This window comes from Colletotrichum spaethianum (assembly GCF_022836535.1).
Source record: "Colletotrichum spaethianum MAFF 239500 DNA, contig17, whole genome shotgun sequence".
NCBI lineage: Eukaryota > Fungi > Ascomycota > Sordariomycetes > Glomerellales > Glomerellaceae > Colletotrichum > Colletotrichum spaethianum.
In genome coordinates, this window is record NW_026054787.1 from 16,399 (window position 1) to 31,661 (window position 15,263).

At 57.8% G+C, this 15,263-nt stretch overlaps 2 protein-coding genes across 2 annotated transcripts; one reads left to right on the forward strand and one right to left on the reverse strand.

The window, feature by feature from the left end:
- Positions 1-7,656: 7,656 nt before the first annotated feature.
- ColSpa_06820 (uncharacterized protein) lies at positions 7,657-9,009 on the forward strand (the record flags this gene model as incomplete). The annotated part of the gene is made up of 3 exons (XM_049273032.1): positions 7,657-7,859; positions 7,930-8,522; positions 8,555-9,009. 3 exons carry the CDS (start codon positions 7,657-7,659, stop codon positions 9,007-9,009), a joined length of 1,251 nt encoding a protein of 416 aa, XP_049128989.1.
- Positions 9,010-13,394: 4,385 nt separating this feature from the next.
- Positions 13,395-14,902, reverse strand: ColSpa_06821 (serine/threonine-protein kinase hal4; the record flags this gene model as incomplete). Its single annotated transcript, XM_049273033.1, has 2 exons — positions 13,395-13,526; positions 13,580-14,902. 2 exons carry the CDS (start codon positions 14,900-14,902, stop codon positions 13,395-13,397), a joined length of 1,455 nt encoding a protein of 484 aa, XP_049128990.1.
- Positions 14,903-15,263: the final 361 nt, after the last annotated feature.

Genomic DNA, 15,263 nt, shown 5'->3' on the forward strand with positions numbered 1-15,263 from the left:
CGGGAAACCTGATCGCGACCCTGGAGCAGCCAAAACGCAACGCAGAAAAGGCCCCCCTTCTTCACCAAGCCGAGAAAGCACGTCTCGGTTTCCCCCGCCCGGTCAGACGACCTGCGTTCGGATTGTGCTGTTGGCTCACTAGGCTGCTGCCAAACCGAACTTCACACTTTTTCGTGATCGTCCAGCGCTGTCACATCGGAAACAAGGTCTGATTGGTCGACGACCGCCCGTCTTGTTTCAAGACAAACCGGCCTTGCAAACGTGATTGGCTCGTTTCCTGCGTCCTCAAACCGAAAGCCCAGCAAGTGGGTTTGGCCGGGGGGTGGGTGGTGAACACAAGTGCATTGTACGTATTGCCACTCCGGCCTACCAGGAGAGGCACCGCACCCAGTTGCATGGGTCGATGTATGGTCGTGCGGGATGACGAGCAAGAATCAACAGCGACTGTCTGTGAGCTCCCCGAGGCTTTCTCGAGAAATGAGACGGAACCGGTAGAAACAGGGAGGGGAGATGTACGTGTTAGGTAGGTTGCTGTACCGAGGGAAGAGACGTCTCGACTCGGCAAATTGAGCGTGCAGACAGAGCCAGTTCTTGGTAGTGCACTCGCGAGCCAAATGGCGAGGTTTCTTCCGCTCTCGTGCCGCTGTGGAACGAGGTGAAAAAGAGGTTTCTTCCGCGGGACCAAGAAACAGTTGCTGCGAGTGGGAAAGGCTAGTCGTCCCGAAAAGAATGAAGGAGAAATTTTTAGGGGATGTAACGTCGACGACGAACCTGGAACTCTGGTGGGGATTTCGGGGACGGGGGTGTCGATGGGAGGGGGGGTGTGCGAATTCCGAAAGTTGCGGGACAAAAGACTGGGTGCGTTGTCGTTGGGCTGAGTGCTGAGCTTCCTGAGAGCCAATGGATCAGCAGGAGTCGATTGTCGTGGTTATACTATGTCCTACATTTCTGGTCCATGAACACACCAACCTGCGAACCAAGCATGGACGCATGAGGACGAGGGAGATTTGACCTTCGACGGCATGCGCAGGAGGTGGCACTGGCGCCGGTGACGACGACGGGCGTGGAGAAGGTTGCAACTCTCCGACTCGTATTCCTCTGTATTCACTCATCAACTTCATGCCGATGGTGCGTGCGCGTGTGCCACATCTCAACTCAGCCTCTCGATCGGGTGAGGGGCGAGAGGCTGGTGACACATGTGGGTTGCGGCTTAACGGTTGTGGGATATGGCCGGGATCTTCAGGGACGTTTTGGCATGGATGTTCCCCTTCTGGCCCCCTGTTCTGCCTGGCCTTGTCTGGCCTGAGGAGCAGCTGGACCTGGAGTCTGCCGTGCGGAGAAGGAGAGCGAGAGCGACGCTTGTGCCATACCTATTTTCCAGGTGCTAATCTCGCCAGCTCAGCCTCCAGGAGGCTCAGGCGAGGTTCAATCCAAGGAGGGGCGGGTTTCAGCAATGACCAGTCGCCCTACGAGTGGCTACTGATCGTCGTTGGCTGTCACGGTAGGCAAGCCATGGGGGAGCATGGCGGATGAGGCAAGACACAATTGAACACACGATCTGGATACGAAGCCAGCTGCCGTCAACAAGTCTCGGGTCTTGCACACGAGCACGACTAGCAGCGCGGCAACGAGAAGCAATCAGAGTTGAGGAGCTTGCTTTTCTGTTAGTGGGAACGCCGCCTCTAGCTCCGAGCGTGCTGGTGGGGAGCCGCCGCGCGCGATACGTACCTATACAAGAGGGCAAGACGGACCATGTTGTTGGCTGCCTTGCTTGAGCCATTAGCGGCGGATGGGGTAATCTATCTTGTGCAGATTCATCCATGTGGAGTCGCTAGGTCCGTCAGATATGACCGGGGCGGACGTGGAGGGGGTGACACTGACGGAGGGAAGGTGGAGAGGCACTATATTTCGCCGGTGAGAGTCTCGTTTGGAGTTTGGTCGAAATATCCCGAGCCTATCGTGGGAAATTTCAGGCTCTGCTGTTGGGTTGGCAATGATTCAATTTGATCGCTTGTAATCCGCAATCATGGGGCGCCGGCTCGAAGGATTCCAGGGAACGTTGGGAATGGTTTTCGTTAATCGAGGATCAATTGCCCCTCCACCGTGGCTCTCAAGAGTCCTCTGGTGAACACTTTCGGCTCGCGTTTCCGACGGTGAGCCAAGGCATTAATTGCTGTGACGATTCACACAGGCTTTGGCGGTGAGGTGTTTTCACGATACAGATACTGCACGCAGACTAGTCTTGCTTTGGGGGCTGCCAGCTGGTGCCTTTTCCCCCTTCTCCTCGCCCACCGGCGCCGCCCCCAATATCCGAGTTTTCTCTTGGGGGCCGTATTGTCTCCTGCACACCTGCTGAATAGGAGAAAAGCGCCATGTATTGACGCCCGGGCCGGGGCTACGCCAGCGTTCGGCTGGTCTGATGTGGCCCGCTGGACGGTCTGCGGCGCCGGCGTACGGCAAAGGCGAACAGAGTGGTCAATAACACAACGACGACTATTAGGAGTTAGGAGACAACCGGCAGTAGGTGCGGGAAAGCACAGGCACAGGCACCAAGCGCAGGCGCAGGCGTTCCCAGGCGTGCCGGGGTGTAGACGCGCTGGCGTAGGCACAGGCCATCCGGGCTGGCCGTCTGGCAGCGCTTTTCAGGGTTCGGTGACAGGTTGAACGCTTTCGAGATGGCCAAGCCTCCAGAAATGCTGCACACTCGGCGACAGCGGCATGGCGACGATAGAGTGGACGATGGGCGCATCATGGAGCTCCTCCATCCTCTGGCCCATCGGAGCCTAGCACGTAGGATGTAGACGTGGTCGAAAAAGTATGCCATCCTCACTGCATGGGACGAGACGGCGGTGAAAGCGATGGGCGTTTCTATGCGTTGCTGCGTTGTGGCGGTTGAAACAACCGAGTCCCGGTTTTGTCTGCTCCACTGGCAGGGCAAGCCCAGCAATGGCAGGTACTGATGCAATACCAGGGGGGTTCTCGCAAGGTGAGCAGAAGGTGAGCGAGCGGTTTCAACCTTGCTTGTCGCCCAAGGGCAGGTGAGAAATGCAGTCAAGCTAGAGGCGGAGACGTCACGGCGACGACGTACGCACTCGCGGCCAGTAGTACGCACGTTCAACGAGGGTCCCAGAAAGAAGAAGTGGACGGTGATGGGTTGCGTATCTTGGTCGTCTATAGGTTGGTCGGTTGGCTGGTTGGAACGGCACAGACCGTTGCGAGGGTCATGCTATTTGCGTCCGCCTCGGATGGGAACGACGAAGCACATCCAAGCCACGGACGGTGATGCAACGAGTGGAAGAGTCACCGAATTCGGGTTGCGGAGGTGTTCGTCGGCCGAGAGGGGTCTGTTTATTGGGCCCTCTGCAACCTGCGGCAAAGTCAACCGAACCAGAGACATCAACGACACAGCAAGCGAGGAATTGCCGTTGTTCGCCGGCCGAGTTGGGTGTGGTGAAGCCCCGCCGTCGATGTTTCCGTCTGGTCTTTTCTCGACAACACCCGTGCCTTAATTTAATCGGTGGTGTGTTGTGGTGTGGCGTGGTGTGCCTGGCCGTACTCGATCTCGATATTGGCTTCTGACTGTAAAGGTAAAGCAGGTGGACGTCGATTCACCTGCCCTGCCCATGAGCCTTGTGTTTGATAGAGTGCGGTAATCACAAGAGGGGGTCCTTCCTGGGTGGCGGAGGCAACCGCTGGGCTGAGTATAAGCCGAGCAGGTCCTACATATTGTTCCTCGGACCCGGTATTGTCGAGAACCAGAGGCAATGACGCCAGGGAGCCAAAAGGTGAGGGAAGTAGACTGCCTGGTTCCCCAGCAGGTCGGGATATCTTGTCTCGCACAAGGAGAATTGTCGTCCGGTGTCGTCGAAGGCCAATCCATGGTGTCAATCTGTGTCAATCTGTATCAATCCGTGTCAATCTATGTCAATCCTGGCAATCTGGCTGAGGGAAAGGAGGGTGGGCAAGTGGGCGAGCGGTGGCTCGAGTGTTGCAGGATTGGCTGGTATTGAGCCCAATCAGAAACAATAGTCTGCTCTTTCTGCTGCAGCCCCCGTGCGCCAATCGTTACGGCCCTGCCAGCATGCGAGCTTGCCTCCTCACCTGTAGTGGTAGGTCGGAAAGGCACGCAACAGTCATCGACGTACTATGTAGGAATTGCGAACCGGTTTTCCCAACGCAAGCCCAACCAAAAGCACACTACCGCACGCTAGGTAAGACGGACGCGCCCCCAACTTTACTCTCGCCATGTAAGGCGGCAAAGGTACCTTACCTTAGCTTCCCCCGTGGCCCGGCGTGGCATGGCGATGGATGGGCATGGCATGGCAGCTTCCAGCTTCAGCAACCCGCCGCCCATCCGTCCTTTTGGCCACTGGCCTTAGCAAAGCAACACCACCGGGAGCATGCTCATGGCCAGCCCCGTTTCACGCGCATGAGAACAGAGCACCTGCCTCGGCAATGCCATGGGTCACGATGGTCAACCAGAGGTGTTTAACCCGCGTCTGCTATTAGGAGTAGACTGGGAGCATCCGTTTCTAGCGGAGTTGGATGATTGATCAGCCAGAGCCCCAGTCCTGTCATCCCGTCGTTGCCCTTCCCGAATAGGAAGTGCGGGCTGTGTGGGAGTCAGAGAGAGAGGGGACCGGCGATCCGACAACCTACGGGGGCATGGGAATGAGCGAGAATGTGAGAGAGAAAAACAGAGCACCCCACACGGGGGGTGAACGAGAGCATCAATGTAAAACAGCCTACGGAGGTTAGGCGGCGCCCCCGGCCACCATACTCCCCACCCCTGTGATACTGATACTGGCAATAATATAATGGTAGGATAAGGTACAGAATAGTGCCGCTGGACGTCGGTTCAATGGGTGCGAGTGCAAGACGCTGCGTTGCGGTCGTTGTTGCCCTCCTCGTCGACACGCTGACGCTCTGCACTAGCTGGGATTTAGAATTGGTCATGGTTTTGCCGGTTGACTTGGATGGCACATGGCCTTCAGGTTCACCGTTCGGCATGCTCCTCTACACAACCTCCCCTCATCTTATCCTGGTCGGTGCTTGCAGCTCTTTATTGCCCCGTCTCCTACGGACTGCCCAAGGCATATCATGGTCGACAGCGAATCCCCCTCACCTTGCGCGCTCCACGTTGGTTTCCACCCCCCTGGGAACTCTTGTCCTGGTCTGTCCTACACTAGGTCGAGTTGGGTTGAGGCGCCCTACCACCGTAGCACTCTCCACTGTTGCTACACACCTGCGAACCAACCAACAGCTGGGGTGGCACATGCTGTTGTTGTTGCTGTTGCGTCTGACACTTGGTAGTGCTTCACCAGGCGGAGGTGGACTGGACAAAGATAGTCGAATCGAAAGAGGAGGAAAGGAAAGGAAAGAAAAGAGAAGAACACGAACAAGAACAGGAAGAGGAAGAGGGGCCCCAAACTGTCGTCACCTCCCATCCAATCAATCCCGTGCTCGGCAGACCAACGGACTGGATTCTGAGTTGGTCTAGAAGCCCCAAGCTGCATCACCACTACCACCATCACCGCCGTCAATTTCGTGCGTGCATCACCTATGACCATGCCGTGGCTTGAATGGCAGACGACGGTAAGGACTGGACGCTGAATTGCTGGATGCTGCGCTGCAGCTGCAACTCGAGCTGCGACTGTGCCGTCCTTGGATGACATGTATTGCGTAGACACACGCCTCCCCGTCTTCTGCTTCGTCGTGGTCGTGGTCGTCGTGGTCGTCCTCGTCCTCCTCATTTTCCCCCACGGAACAAACACCCCTCCCATTCGTTGTGTATAGTCAGCCACTCAATCGCATCTTTCCGTCGCTGCAGCGTTCACCCCGGGAAGCCCTCTAGACGAGCAACCACCACCACCGTTCGACTCTCCCGACCAGCAGACATTGCAGGTAGGTTACAGCGGTGTTGTGCAGTGAAAAACATCGAGCGGAAAGGGTCAAGTGTGTCGGCTGAGCCATAATCGTGCCACCCCCGTATCCCCCTTTCATAAGACAATAAAACAAGACATAATTGCCCCTCTAAACTTCTCTCCCCCCCCCCTCCCCCATTTCCATGCTCCATCCTTCCACTCTGAGCGTGTGTGCGCCAATGTGCGTGTGTCCAAGGGCCCCGGTCGGTTCTTGGTCTTCTCCATCCAGTCTCGTCCCGTCGTGTCGCAGCCTATTCTCGATTGCTAGACACACTTGTCACTGGATTGTCACCACACCCCGTACGGCGCACCCCCTCGGTCCCTTTTCTCGACCTGGACTTGATTTGAGACTTTGAATCCGACCCTTTAAACACCACCCCCCTCCCCCTCCATCCTCTTTCAACTTTTGTTTTGTAACCCTCGTCTCGTCCAGCGCTCGCTACCTTTCCAACCTTCTTCACCTTCCCCTTACCTTACTCTTCTTCTACTTCTTCACTCGTACCCCCCCCCCCCTCTTCCCAAGCTTCTCAAACCCTTCCGCGCCTGACCTTTTCTTACCCCGACGTCGCAGACGAAGTCTCTCGCTTTTTTACTCAAACCAAACATCAACAACTACAACCTTCTCCTTTCGTTGTTTTGTTCCGACGACCCAACGGAAAAAAAAAAAGACTGCCTTTCTCTCGCAGTCTCGTTCTGTCCCGCGCCACCTAATTAATAACGGATATATACCAACCTCGAAGACGAGTGAATCCGCCTGACTAGAGAGGAAGAGAGAGATTCCTTCGCCAAAAAGAAAAGGAACCACTCGACCCTCGGAAAGAGCCTGACTTTGGTTGATGCGCTCCCCCTTATCTTGACACCATCTGACACACGAGCCGAATTGTCGAACCCTCCCGTTGTCTTTGTCAATCAGTCGATTCATGCCAACAACCTGCCCCAGGCACCACTAATCATTTGGCACACACAATTTGGCACTGCACGTTCCAGTCCCCGATTCGCCCCAGCACGCAGCACCAGCTTGTTTCGGCCGACTTCTCGTTTTTCTTCTTCTACTACTACTACCACAATTCCTCGGCTTGTTCCACAAACGATATCAGCAGACCAACCACTCGTCGACTGCGCTCCGACTTTTCACGGCCAGCAGCAGTAGCCAGACCGCGCTGCTATTACCGCCCACTATCGCCCAGCGCACCCACTACCCCAAGGCTAATTCCTGTCGGCCAGCCCGCTCTCGGCCATTTTCGTCGAGCTCAAAGCGCAAGCTTTAAGCCTCCACAGCGGCGACCACCACGCGTGTAGAAAGGGAAGTCCAAAGGACAAAGGGTTCCAAACCAAGCCTAGCCGCCAAACAATCGATAAAAAGTCGAGTCCTCGGCCTTGGCGATAGCCCTCGACACGAAGAGTCGCGCATCTCACCCATTCCGCGACATTTCCTCCACCCTCGACCCATTAAAAATTGGAGCATTGAGCAAGGGAGAATCGCCCATCTCAATCACCCAGCCTTTGACGATATCGTCAGTTCGTATTTCCTCCCGATCTGCGACCGACTCGCCCTTTTTCTCGCACATTCGTCCGCTCTAGTCTAGCGAAACTAGGCACCTTTTTTGCATCTCAACCGGGCAAATAGGTGACACGGGTGCAGCAGCAGCAGTTAACCCGCCTCGTACGGATTTCTTCCTCTTCATCCTTCCCCACTTCGAACGGCACAGCAACTATGAGCACAGCGATTGCAATGGCTCCCTCTCCGGCCCCTCACGACAGACCGTCGTTCTCTTCTGATCTCGCACCCGCGTCTTCTACTCAACACGGCCCTTCCTCGCCTGCCCAACAAAGAACTCTTGCCCCCACTGGAACCCCCAATGCGACGGCACATCGTTCAGGCAGCGGCAGCCCTAGAGGCACTGCCCAAGCCTCAAAGTCATCTCCTCCCAGCGCGTAAGTTGAATCAGTCCCGAGCATCTCTGCGCCCTCGGTGCCAGTCCCGCTAACTCATATCCTGGCTCAGTGCGCGACACGCCAACGGCGCTCCCAAGATCGTCGTGAAGAAGGAGCCCAACTCCCCCGATCTTCCGACCACCCGACACAGGCCACGCAAACTGGACCTGTCGAACAAGGGCGCTCACCCGGGCTCCAACACTCCCGGCACCGCCAGGCCCATGACCGCTCGGGAGAACCTGGGCATTCAGGAAGTCGGCCTGGCTTGTCTCTCGCCTGGCTTTGTTACCCAAGACCCGGTTATGAAGGAGCAGCTCCAGCGCAGCATGAGCGTGAGGGACCAGCAACGCATGATCATCGAACAGAGAATGCAGCAGCAGTCGGCCAAGGGCGACGGTCCTGATACCTCCAGCAAGGACCCCGTGTCGCAATTCGCTGCCAAGACCCCCGGGCTGTCTCGCAGGAACAAGGCTCAGCTTTCCATTCTGCCGCCCTCGGCCGAGTCCTTCGCCAACGAGCGCGTTATCCAGTCTGCTCCCTTGGGACACTCCTTCACCGGCCGTCAACACCCTGCACCTCTGACTCGCCACATTGCGAACCAGCCGAACACGCTGTCCAACACCTCTCACATCCACCACGTTCCTGCCAACCAGACAAACAACCGTCTGCCTCCATCAGCGATGTCTTCGGCCAAGTCTCCGGTCATCCCGAGAACGCGCCCAACTCGCTGTACCCTCAAAACAGCTCGCGACCTCCTATGACGTCGCCCGGCCACCCTCCTCAGATGCAGCATGGTCCCCCGACGTCGGGACGTGCGCGGGAGTACAAGTCTGCCGAAGAGGCGCAACATGAGATTGCCGGAGGCCGCCCCGAGCTGCTCCCCAAGATTGTGCACTACGGCAACACCCACCAGCCTCCTACGCCGCCCTCTCCCGCCCCGGGGAGCAGACTTGCCGACCCCAGTCGCAGTGCCAGCCGGCGTCGCACCCGTGCCGAGTACGAGGACGGCAGCCCGCCTCTGGGCCACGGTCCCGCTCCCCAAAGAAGAGGACCGTTCGGCGCTGGTCGGGACAGCCCCGAGAGCCAAAGAGCAAAGCGTGACGAGTTTCTCAAGCTCTGCGAGAGGGCCTGGGACCTGTTCCACTCCTAAAGGACTGGTCTCCGCGTGTTCGATTCTTCATTTACTGGGCAAGACACCAAATGTGTTTTCCTCGGTTTCAAATACCAACGGGATCCGGTCCCGCCCTTTCGTCGACTCGATCTCGACTACGTTGCATTGGTTCGGAGCAGTCTGTTTTGCGTTTACTGTTGCTCTTTGCCGCTCGCCTTACACCAGGGTCAGAGGAAACCATCGGCAGGAGTGGAATTGGGTCAGGGATTAATGTCTGTAACCGCCGAGGGATATTTTGCGCACCGCTACTCGTCTTCCTCCAACTACGAACAAAACCGATCATCACGATATCTAGTTCCCTCACTTGAGGGAAGCGGTGGATGCCGATTTTCGCTTATGTGTGACTGGCGGGCACGAGGCGGCCGGCGCTACCGGGCTCATGGGCTGCTTCTATTCTATTGCGGGTTGTTTATGTCTTGCGGAGGGAAACAAGTTCGATTCTCGCACCGATGAGGGAAAAGAGGTGCGCCACGCGGGGGCGTTTATTTGCTTTGTCATTCTTGTTCTTTTCGGTGTTTATGGGAAAATGACAGGTTGGCACGAGATTCATGAGCAGAGAGGACGAGAGGTCTCTGCATGTATTATCTTGGGGTCGTCTGCAAACGGGGAAAGGAAGGCGGCCGGGGATCATCCCCTCGGCCCCGCGTCTCTTTTGTGTTTTCATCCTCGGGGCCTGCCAACCTGTGCGCACTACTTTGTCGCCTTGGGTCATGTATATCGGAGCAACGGATACTAAAGATTTGGCACACATATACAAGAAATAGCCATTGGGCTTTCTATTAAGATACAACATGATTCCCTGACAATGTGAGGTACGATGATGATATGTCGGCGAGACAAGATGACAATCAACGGGATGTCACAACGACTGAGTTCTCGGAGAGGTCTGCCCGATGACATGAACGGCAAGGTCCTGCTGCTGAAGGCATCCCGGATTGCTTGAAGTGACGGACGTAAGCAGCCCAAGCGAAAGGTCTAGGCAGGAGGAGGAAGAACATCACGACGACGGCGTCCAGGACTTGGCATCGAAACGGCATCACAAGAGGCACGAGGTTGGTTTACTGGCGGACCGTCCATGATCACGAAGACGGAAGAAACAGAACTGGACCCCCAGCTTGGCGAAAGAGGACATGGAAGACCGGAATGCGGAACAGACAAGGGACCGACGTTAGGTGAGCAGTAGCAAGAAAAGATGGAGGGAACCAGGGGGGGGAGGCAAGCAGCAACGTAGGGACCGTCGGGGGGGAGTGGTTGCCGGAGGGCGGTGGCACCAACAGCTCAAGACCATTGATCAGCCGCACCGGCCGCCGGCTGATGTGAGCGGCTCCGGTCCGTCGTCGCCCTCTACCGTGCCGGGGGCGGTCCTCCTCCCCTCCTCTGACTATTGGCCCGCGCCCGGAGGCTTCGGGAGGAACCCCGCCCTCCCTCCCTCGACCCCTGTGGAGGACCATGCGTCCGCGGGGATGCAATCGCATGGGATCGCGGAGTTGAATGTGTGGCGCCCCACCCATCGCCCGTGGTCTCGGACCCGCCGGTACTGCCCCACCAGGGGGATGGATGTGGCAAGGTCCCTTGCGCCGGATGCGTGCTTAGCGGCATCGGCCCGGGCCCGGGCCCCGCCCCGGGGCGCTCATGGGGCCGGATCCGGCGGTGGGTGGTGGTTCCCGAACCGAACTTTTCTTTGTTTCCTCGATGTCGGCGGTTGAGACCTGGGGGCGAGGGGCTTAGCTGTCTTTTTTTTGGGGGGGGGGAGTGTGCGTATGTGTGTAAGTGGACGGGGTAAAAGAGAGAGGGAAGGGGCGCGTTTGGCGTCGTCTTCTTTGCTTAGTCTGCTCTTGCAGACCTTTGCTACCCGCCGGGGCTAGAGGATCTGGGCCACGTTAGGGCGGCCGGGAGGAGGGTTCCAGGCTCTAGCACGGCGTAGCGCAGAGAGAGGGGGGGGGGGGGACATCGATGACGCCGGTGATTTGGGTCAAATGGCCCTCCGGAGGGTGCGGGGGGGGGGATCTGGCTAGCTCCGAAGCCCCTCCCAGGCCTTTTTACCAAGCTGCCGGATCTCGCATGGCCCCCAGAGGCCACGAGGCGAGGTAGCAGCTGAGGCAGCCTGGAAGAGTCTGAGGGGAGGTGAGCCACGGGGAGCAGGTTTGGTGGTGGGAAAGAGGATTCTCTTGATGAGCTGGCGCGTCGAAAGAGGCGGTGTACTCGGTGTTGTGATGCGAGGTGCGGCGGCGGCGGCGCGTTGGCTCGATCCATGGCTTTGGGGTGCCCTCCTAGGCTCCTAGACCAAGACCGAAGTCACGATGCGCGGCCCCTGGGCCTTGTGCCCTACGTCCCATGCCTAGCCCCGTCCGTCGTCGCCGTCGTCGCCGGCGTCGTCTTGACCGACTCCCTCCCCCCCTTCTTCTCTCCAGTCATGACCGCTCCGGAGACGGCCGCGCGCATGTGAACCAAGGCCAGCCCTGGCAACCCCCGGGGGGGGGGGATCTTGGCTTCGCGGGCAGAGCAAAAACCTCGATGACGGTGGCGGTGTCGAGCCGCTTCGCGCACGCTCCAGAGCCGCCCTCCACCGCTTGGCAGTGGCAGGAGCGACAAGCCTCCTCGATCACGAGGGCAGACGTCATCTCAGACACCGCCCTCGTACGTGTCCCGTGGCTGCGCCGGCGGGTGGGAAACGCCAAGTAGAGGGGGATGGGAGGCTGAGGTGGGAAGTCAAACCATGACAGAGCCTTGGCCATCTTTTGACCGGTCCTAGAATGAGAACGAAATCACAGTTTGTCGAGTCCCCAGTCCTCTGTCCCAGGACCCTCCCCCCCCTCTCCTCGCCGGAACACCCGGCGCAGATCGGGGGCCGGCAGCGCGGAGGGGAGGTATAACGGGCCCCCGGGAGCGTCTGTGGGAGAGGGGTAGAAAGCAGCGACACTGACTTTCAAGAAGCAGCCCACTCCGGCGATTTCCCCTCCTCCATGCGCCCGCCGGTGGGGTGTGAGCTGGACGGAGGACGAATACGGACGGGCGGGCGGACGAGCCCCCGCGCCGTCCGAACCCGAAAGCCAAAAAAGAATAAGGATCAATCAAGCAAGAAGTGAAAAGAAAGCCACGGCCTCTACAAGCCCCCCCATCCAGATCTGTCCCACAGTTTGACCCCCTCTGGATCTGGGGCTTTTTTTTGAGAGTTTTTCTTCGAAAGGGTCCCCACCCTTCCTTCCCGTCGTCCTCGCTCTCCGACAACAATGCTGTCAATCGTCATCGGGGCCGAGGGGTCGGTCACCTGCCAAGCCCGTCCCAAGATCAAAGGTTTCAGCGCGTAACCCACTCGATCGGTGGCTGATCAACTCTATATGCTGCGCCCGGCTCCTTGGGGCGTCCGTCCGTGGAGCTTCGTTGCCGGAATCCCGGGGCCCTGCTACTTGCTGCCAGCCTGCCTGCCACAGGCCGTCCATGGCCGTCCATGGCCGTGGTTGTTCCTGTTACCCCAAAGGCAGGGTTGTATGGCGGGCAAACCCAAAGACCTAAGTATAATCAATGGCAAAGAGTGGATGAGCACACACGCGGAGCAGTCACGGAATGATCACCCAGGATGCCGCTCCTCTTTGCTTGTTCATTAAGTTTTTTTTCTTTAGGTCCTTGTCTCAGAATACAGCCACTCACTATAGGAGCAAAGCGAGTGGGTTAGAGGGAGGGGGAGACTGCACGATCTTTCCAGAGTTGTGTCTGGCGAATGCATGGAGATGTAATTCCAGGTCCGCGCATGCATGCAGCCTCCCCTCAAAGTGTTTCCCAAGACCGATGCATTTGCCTCTGCATCCGTCCCTTACCGGTTCCTCCGGGTCCAGTCACCGTATCCCACCGGACTTTCATCCACAAAGCCCACCCAGTTCCGCCATTCCATGTGATGGATGCCATTTCCAATCCGTCGCTCATTATAGCTTCATTCCGTGCGCTTGGGGACTCCTGACCGAGTCAACCCAAAGTGATGCGGACCCGGCTCTGTAGCATTGTTTCGCGATGCCCGCTCCAAGGACGGGGGTGTCATATGTACGTTGAACAGAAGGTAGTAGTGTGTTATAAGCAGAATGGGGGTAAACGCCAAACGCCGATGCTCGCGATAACGAGGTCGCATGGGGGTGTCGTAAAATCGTCAGGAAAACAAGTGTAAAGGGTGAATCGAAGCAGGCTGAAAGACAAGTCAAAAGACCGCCGGTTGACGCACGCTGTCTGTGCAGACAAATCGATCTATCGATGGACCGGGTAAAATGCCGGCCACTCACAGTTCCGCCGTTGAGAAATATCGTTCGCAGGAAAAAGCCGGGTGGCTCGCCGCTGACAATGATTGAGCTTGTACATCCGAACGCAGCGTGAAGCGATCAAAGGCCCTCTTCACCCGCCTTGCAGAGCTTGATCTCGCGGCCCCATTCGGACTTGAGGACCTGGGAGGCCGTGATGCGTCGGGTGGGATTGGGGTCCAGGATAGAGTAGATCACGTTTCTACAGCGCGCCTGGAAATGACGTTAGTGCTTGCTTTTGTCTCGGAGTCTGTCAGGCGACTCACTCTGTGCAGGGACTCGATCGGCCCGTATCCCTCCTCGTCACGACGACCCTCCAAGTACCTAGCGTAGAACTCGTCCTCGTCCTTACGAGCGACGCGCCAGAGGTGGCGACCAGTGCGCATGGCCATGTAGATGACACCGCAGGCCCAGACGTCGACAGCGCGAGCATCGAACTCCTTGTCGGTGTATTCCTCGGGTGCGATGTAGGGCGCGGAGCCGCAGAGGCCAGACACCATGTGGGGGTCGGTCTCCCAGGCCATCCGGAAGCACTCTCCGTTGCCAAAGTCTGTAATCTTCAGGCCGCCACGGGTGGTGAGCAGTAGGTTCTCGGGCTTCAGATCGCGGTGGGCAACTCCCATCTCGTGGAGATACTCGACACCTCGCATCATCTGCTTGAAGTAGCAATCCGCCTCCTGGACCTCCAGCTTGCCGGCCGAGAGCACAAGGGTGTATAGGTCGCCACCCGCGCAGAACTCCATAACTTCGCAGTAGTCGCCTTTGGCGTCCTTGAGCAGATCCAGGGTGTGGATGACGTTGGGGTGACGGAGCGACGAGGAGATGCAGAACTCGGCAGTCAGGCGCTTGCTGTACTTCTTCTCCGTCTCCTCCGGGCGACGACGGAACTCCTTGACGGCGAACAGCTTTTCTGTTCCGTTCTCGATCTTCTTGTGGGATATCCTGACGATTCCAAAGGCGCCACGGCCCACAACCTCTTGGCATTTGCCGTACTTCTCGACGAGCGACGACGTCGCATTGGGGCCGTTCTTCTTGTCTCCCGCCATATCCTCCTTTTCGGCCTTGAGGGTGTCTACCCAGTTGGAAACGAGCGATAGGTCGTTATCGGCGTTCTCCTGCTTCTTGCCGATGAGGGTGCGCCACATGTCGGAGAGCTTTTCTTGGCGACGGCTCGACTTGAGGTGGTGCTCATGGCCACCCTGCAGGTCCGGGTTCGCCATGAATCGTTGGAGGTCCTTTGCAGGCGGTTTTGCTGGTTTAGCGGCGGGTTTCTCAGGGACCTTTTCTGCGTTGGTTGCGGAAGGCTTTCTGCTCGGGGGTTGGGGCTTGTCGGAGCCATTAAAGCTGGAACCACGGGGGCGCTGGGGGACCTCGATAGTGTTTCTGGTGACGTCTTTCGTGGAAAACATGCGTGAGAGCTTGTCCTTCATCGAGGCTTTCTCGGCAGGTTTCGGCAGGGCCTCGTGGGACGCATTGCCGTTGGCGACGGATTGGCCATTTTGCGGGGTCAAACGCGGCGATTTTTTGCCGTCCGACTTGACTGAGGAAGGTTTGGAACTGGTGGCCGAGGAGGTTGTTGGGCTCGCCATAGCGGGGGAAGCTGAAGGCATGAGCGTGCGCAGCGGCAGCAAGTTTTTTGTGTTTGGGTTGTTGAACGAGGTTCCAGAGGTGGCAGAAACAGGGCGGACAGAGGGCGGTATATACGCGACTGCGACCGAGCGACTGCCTTTCGCCTCTTGGTTTTTTCTCCGGTCTGGTCTTCCTCTTTCCGTTCCTGGTCTCTTAGTTTCCGGCTGTCGGTGACGGGCAGATGGTGTCAGCCGCAGTAGGGGCGGGAAACAGTGTAGTCAGGTAGAGAGTAAGAGAGAGAGAGAGAGACGGAAGACTGGAATTCTAAAATAAAAATAAAAAAGGTCGAGCTCAGCACTGCGCGAAGGGCAGCAACGGTGG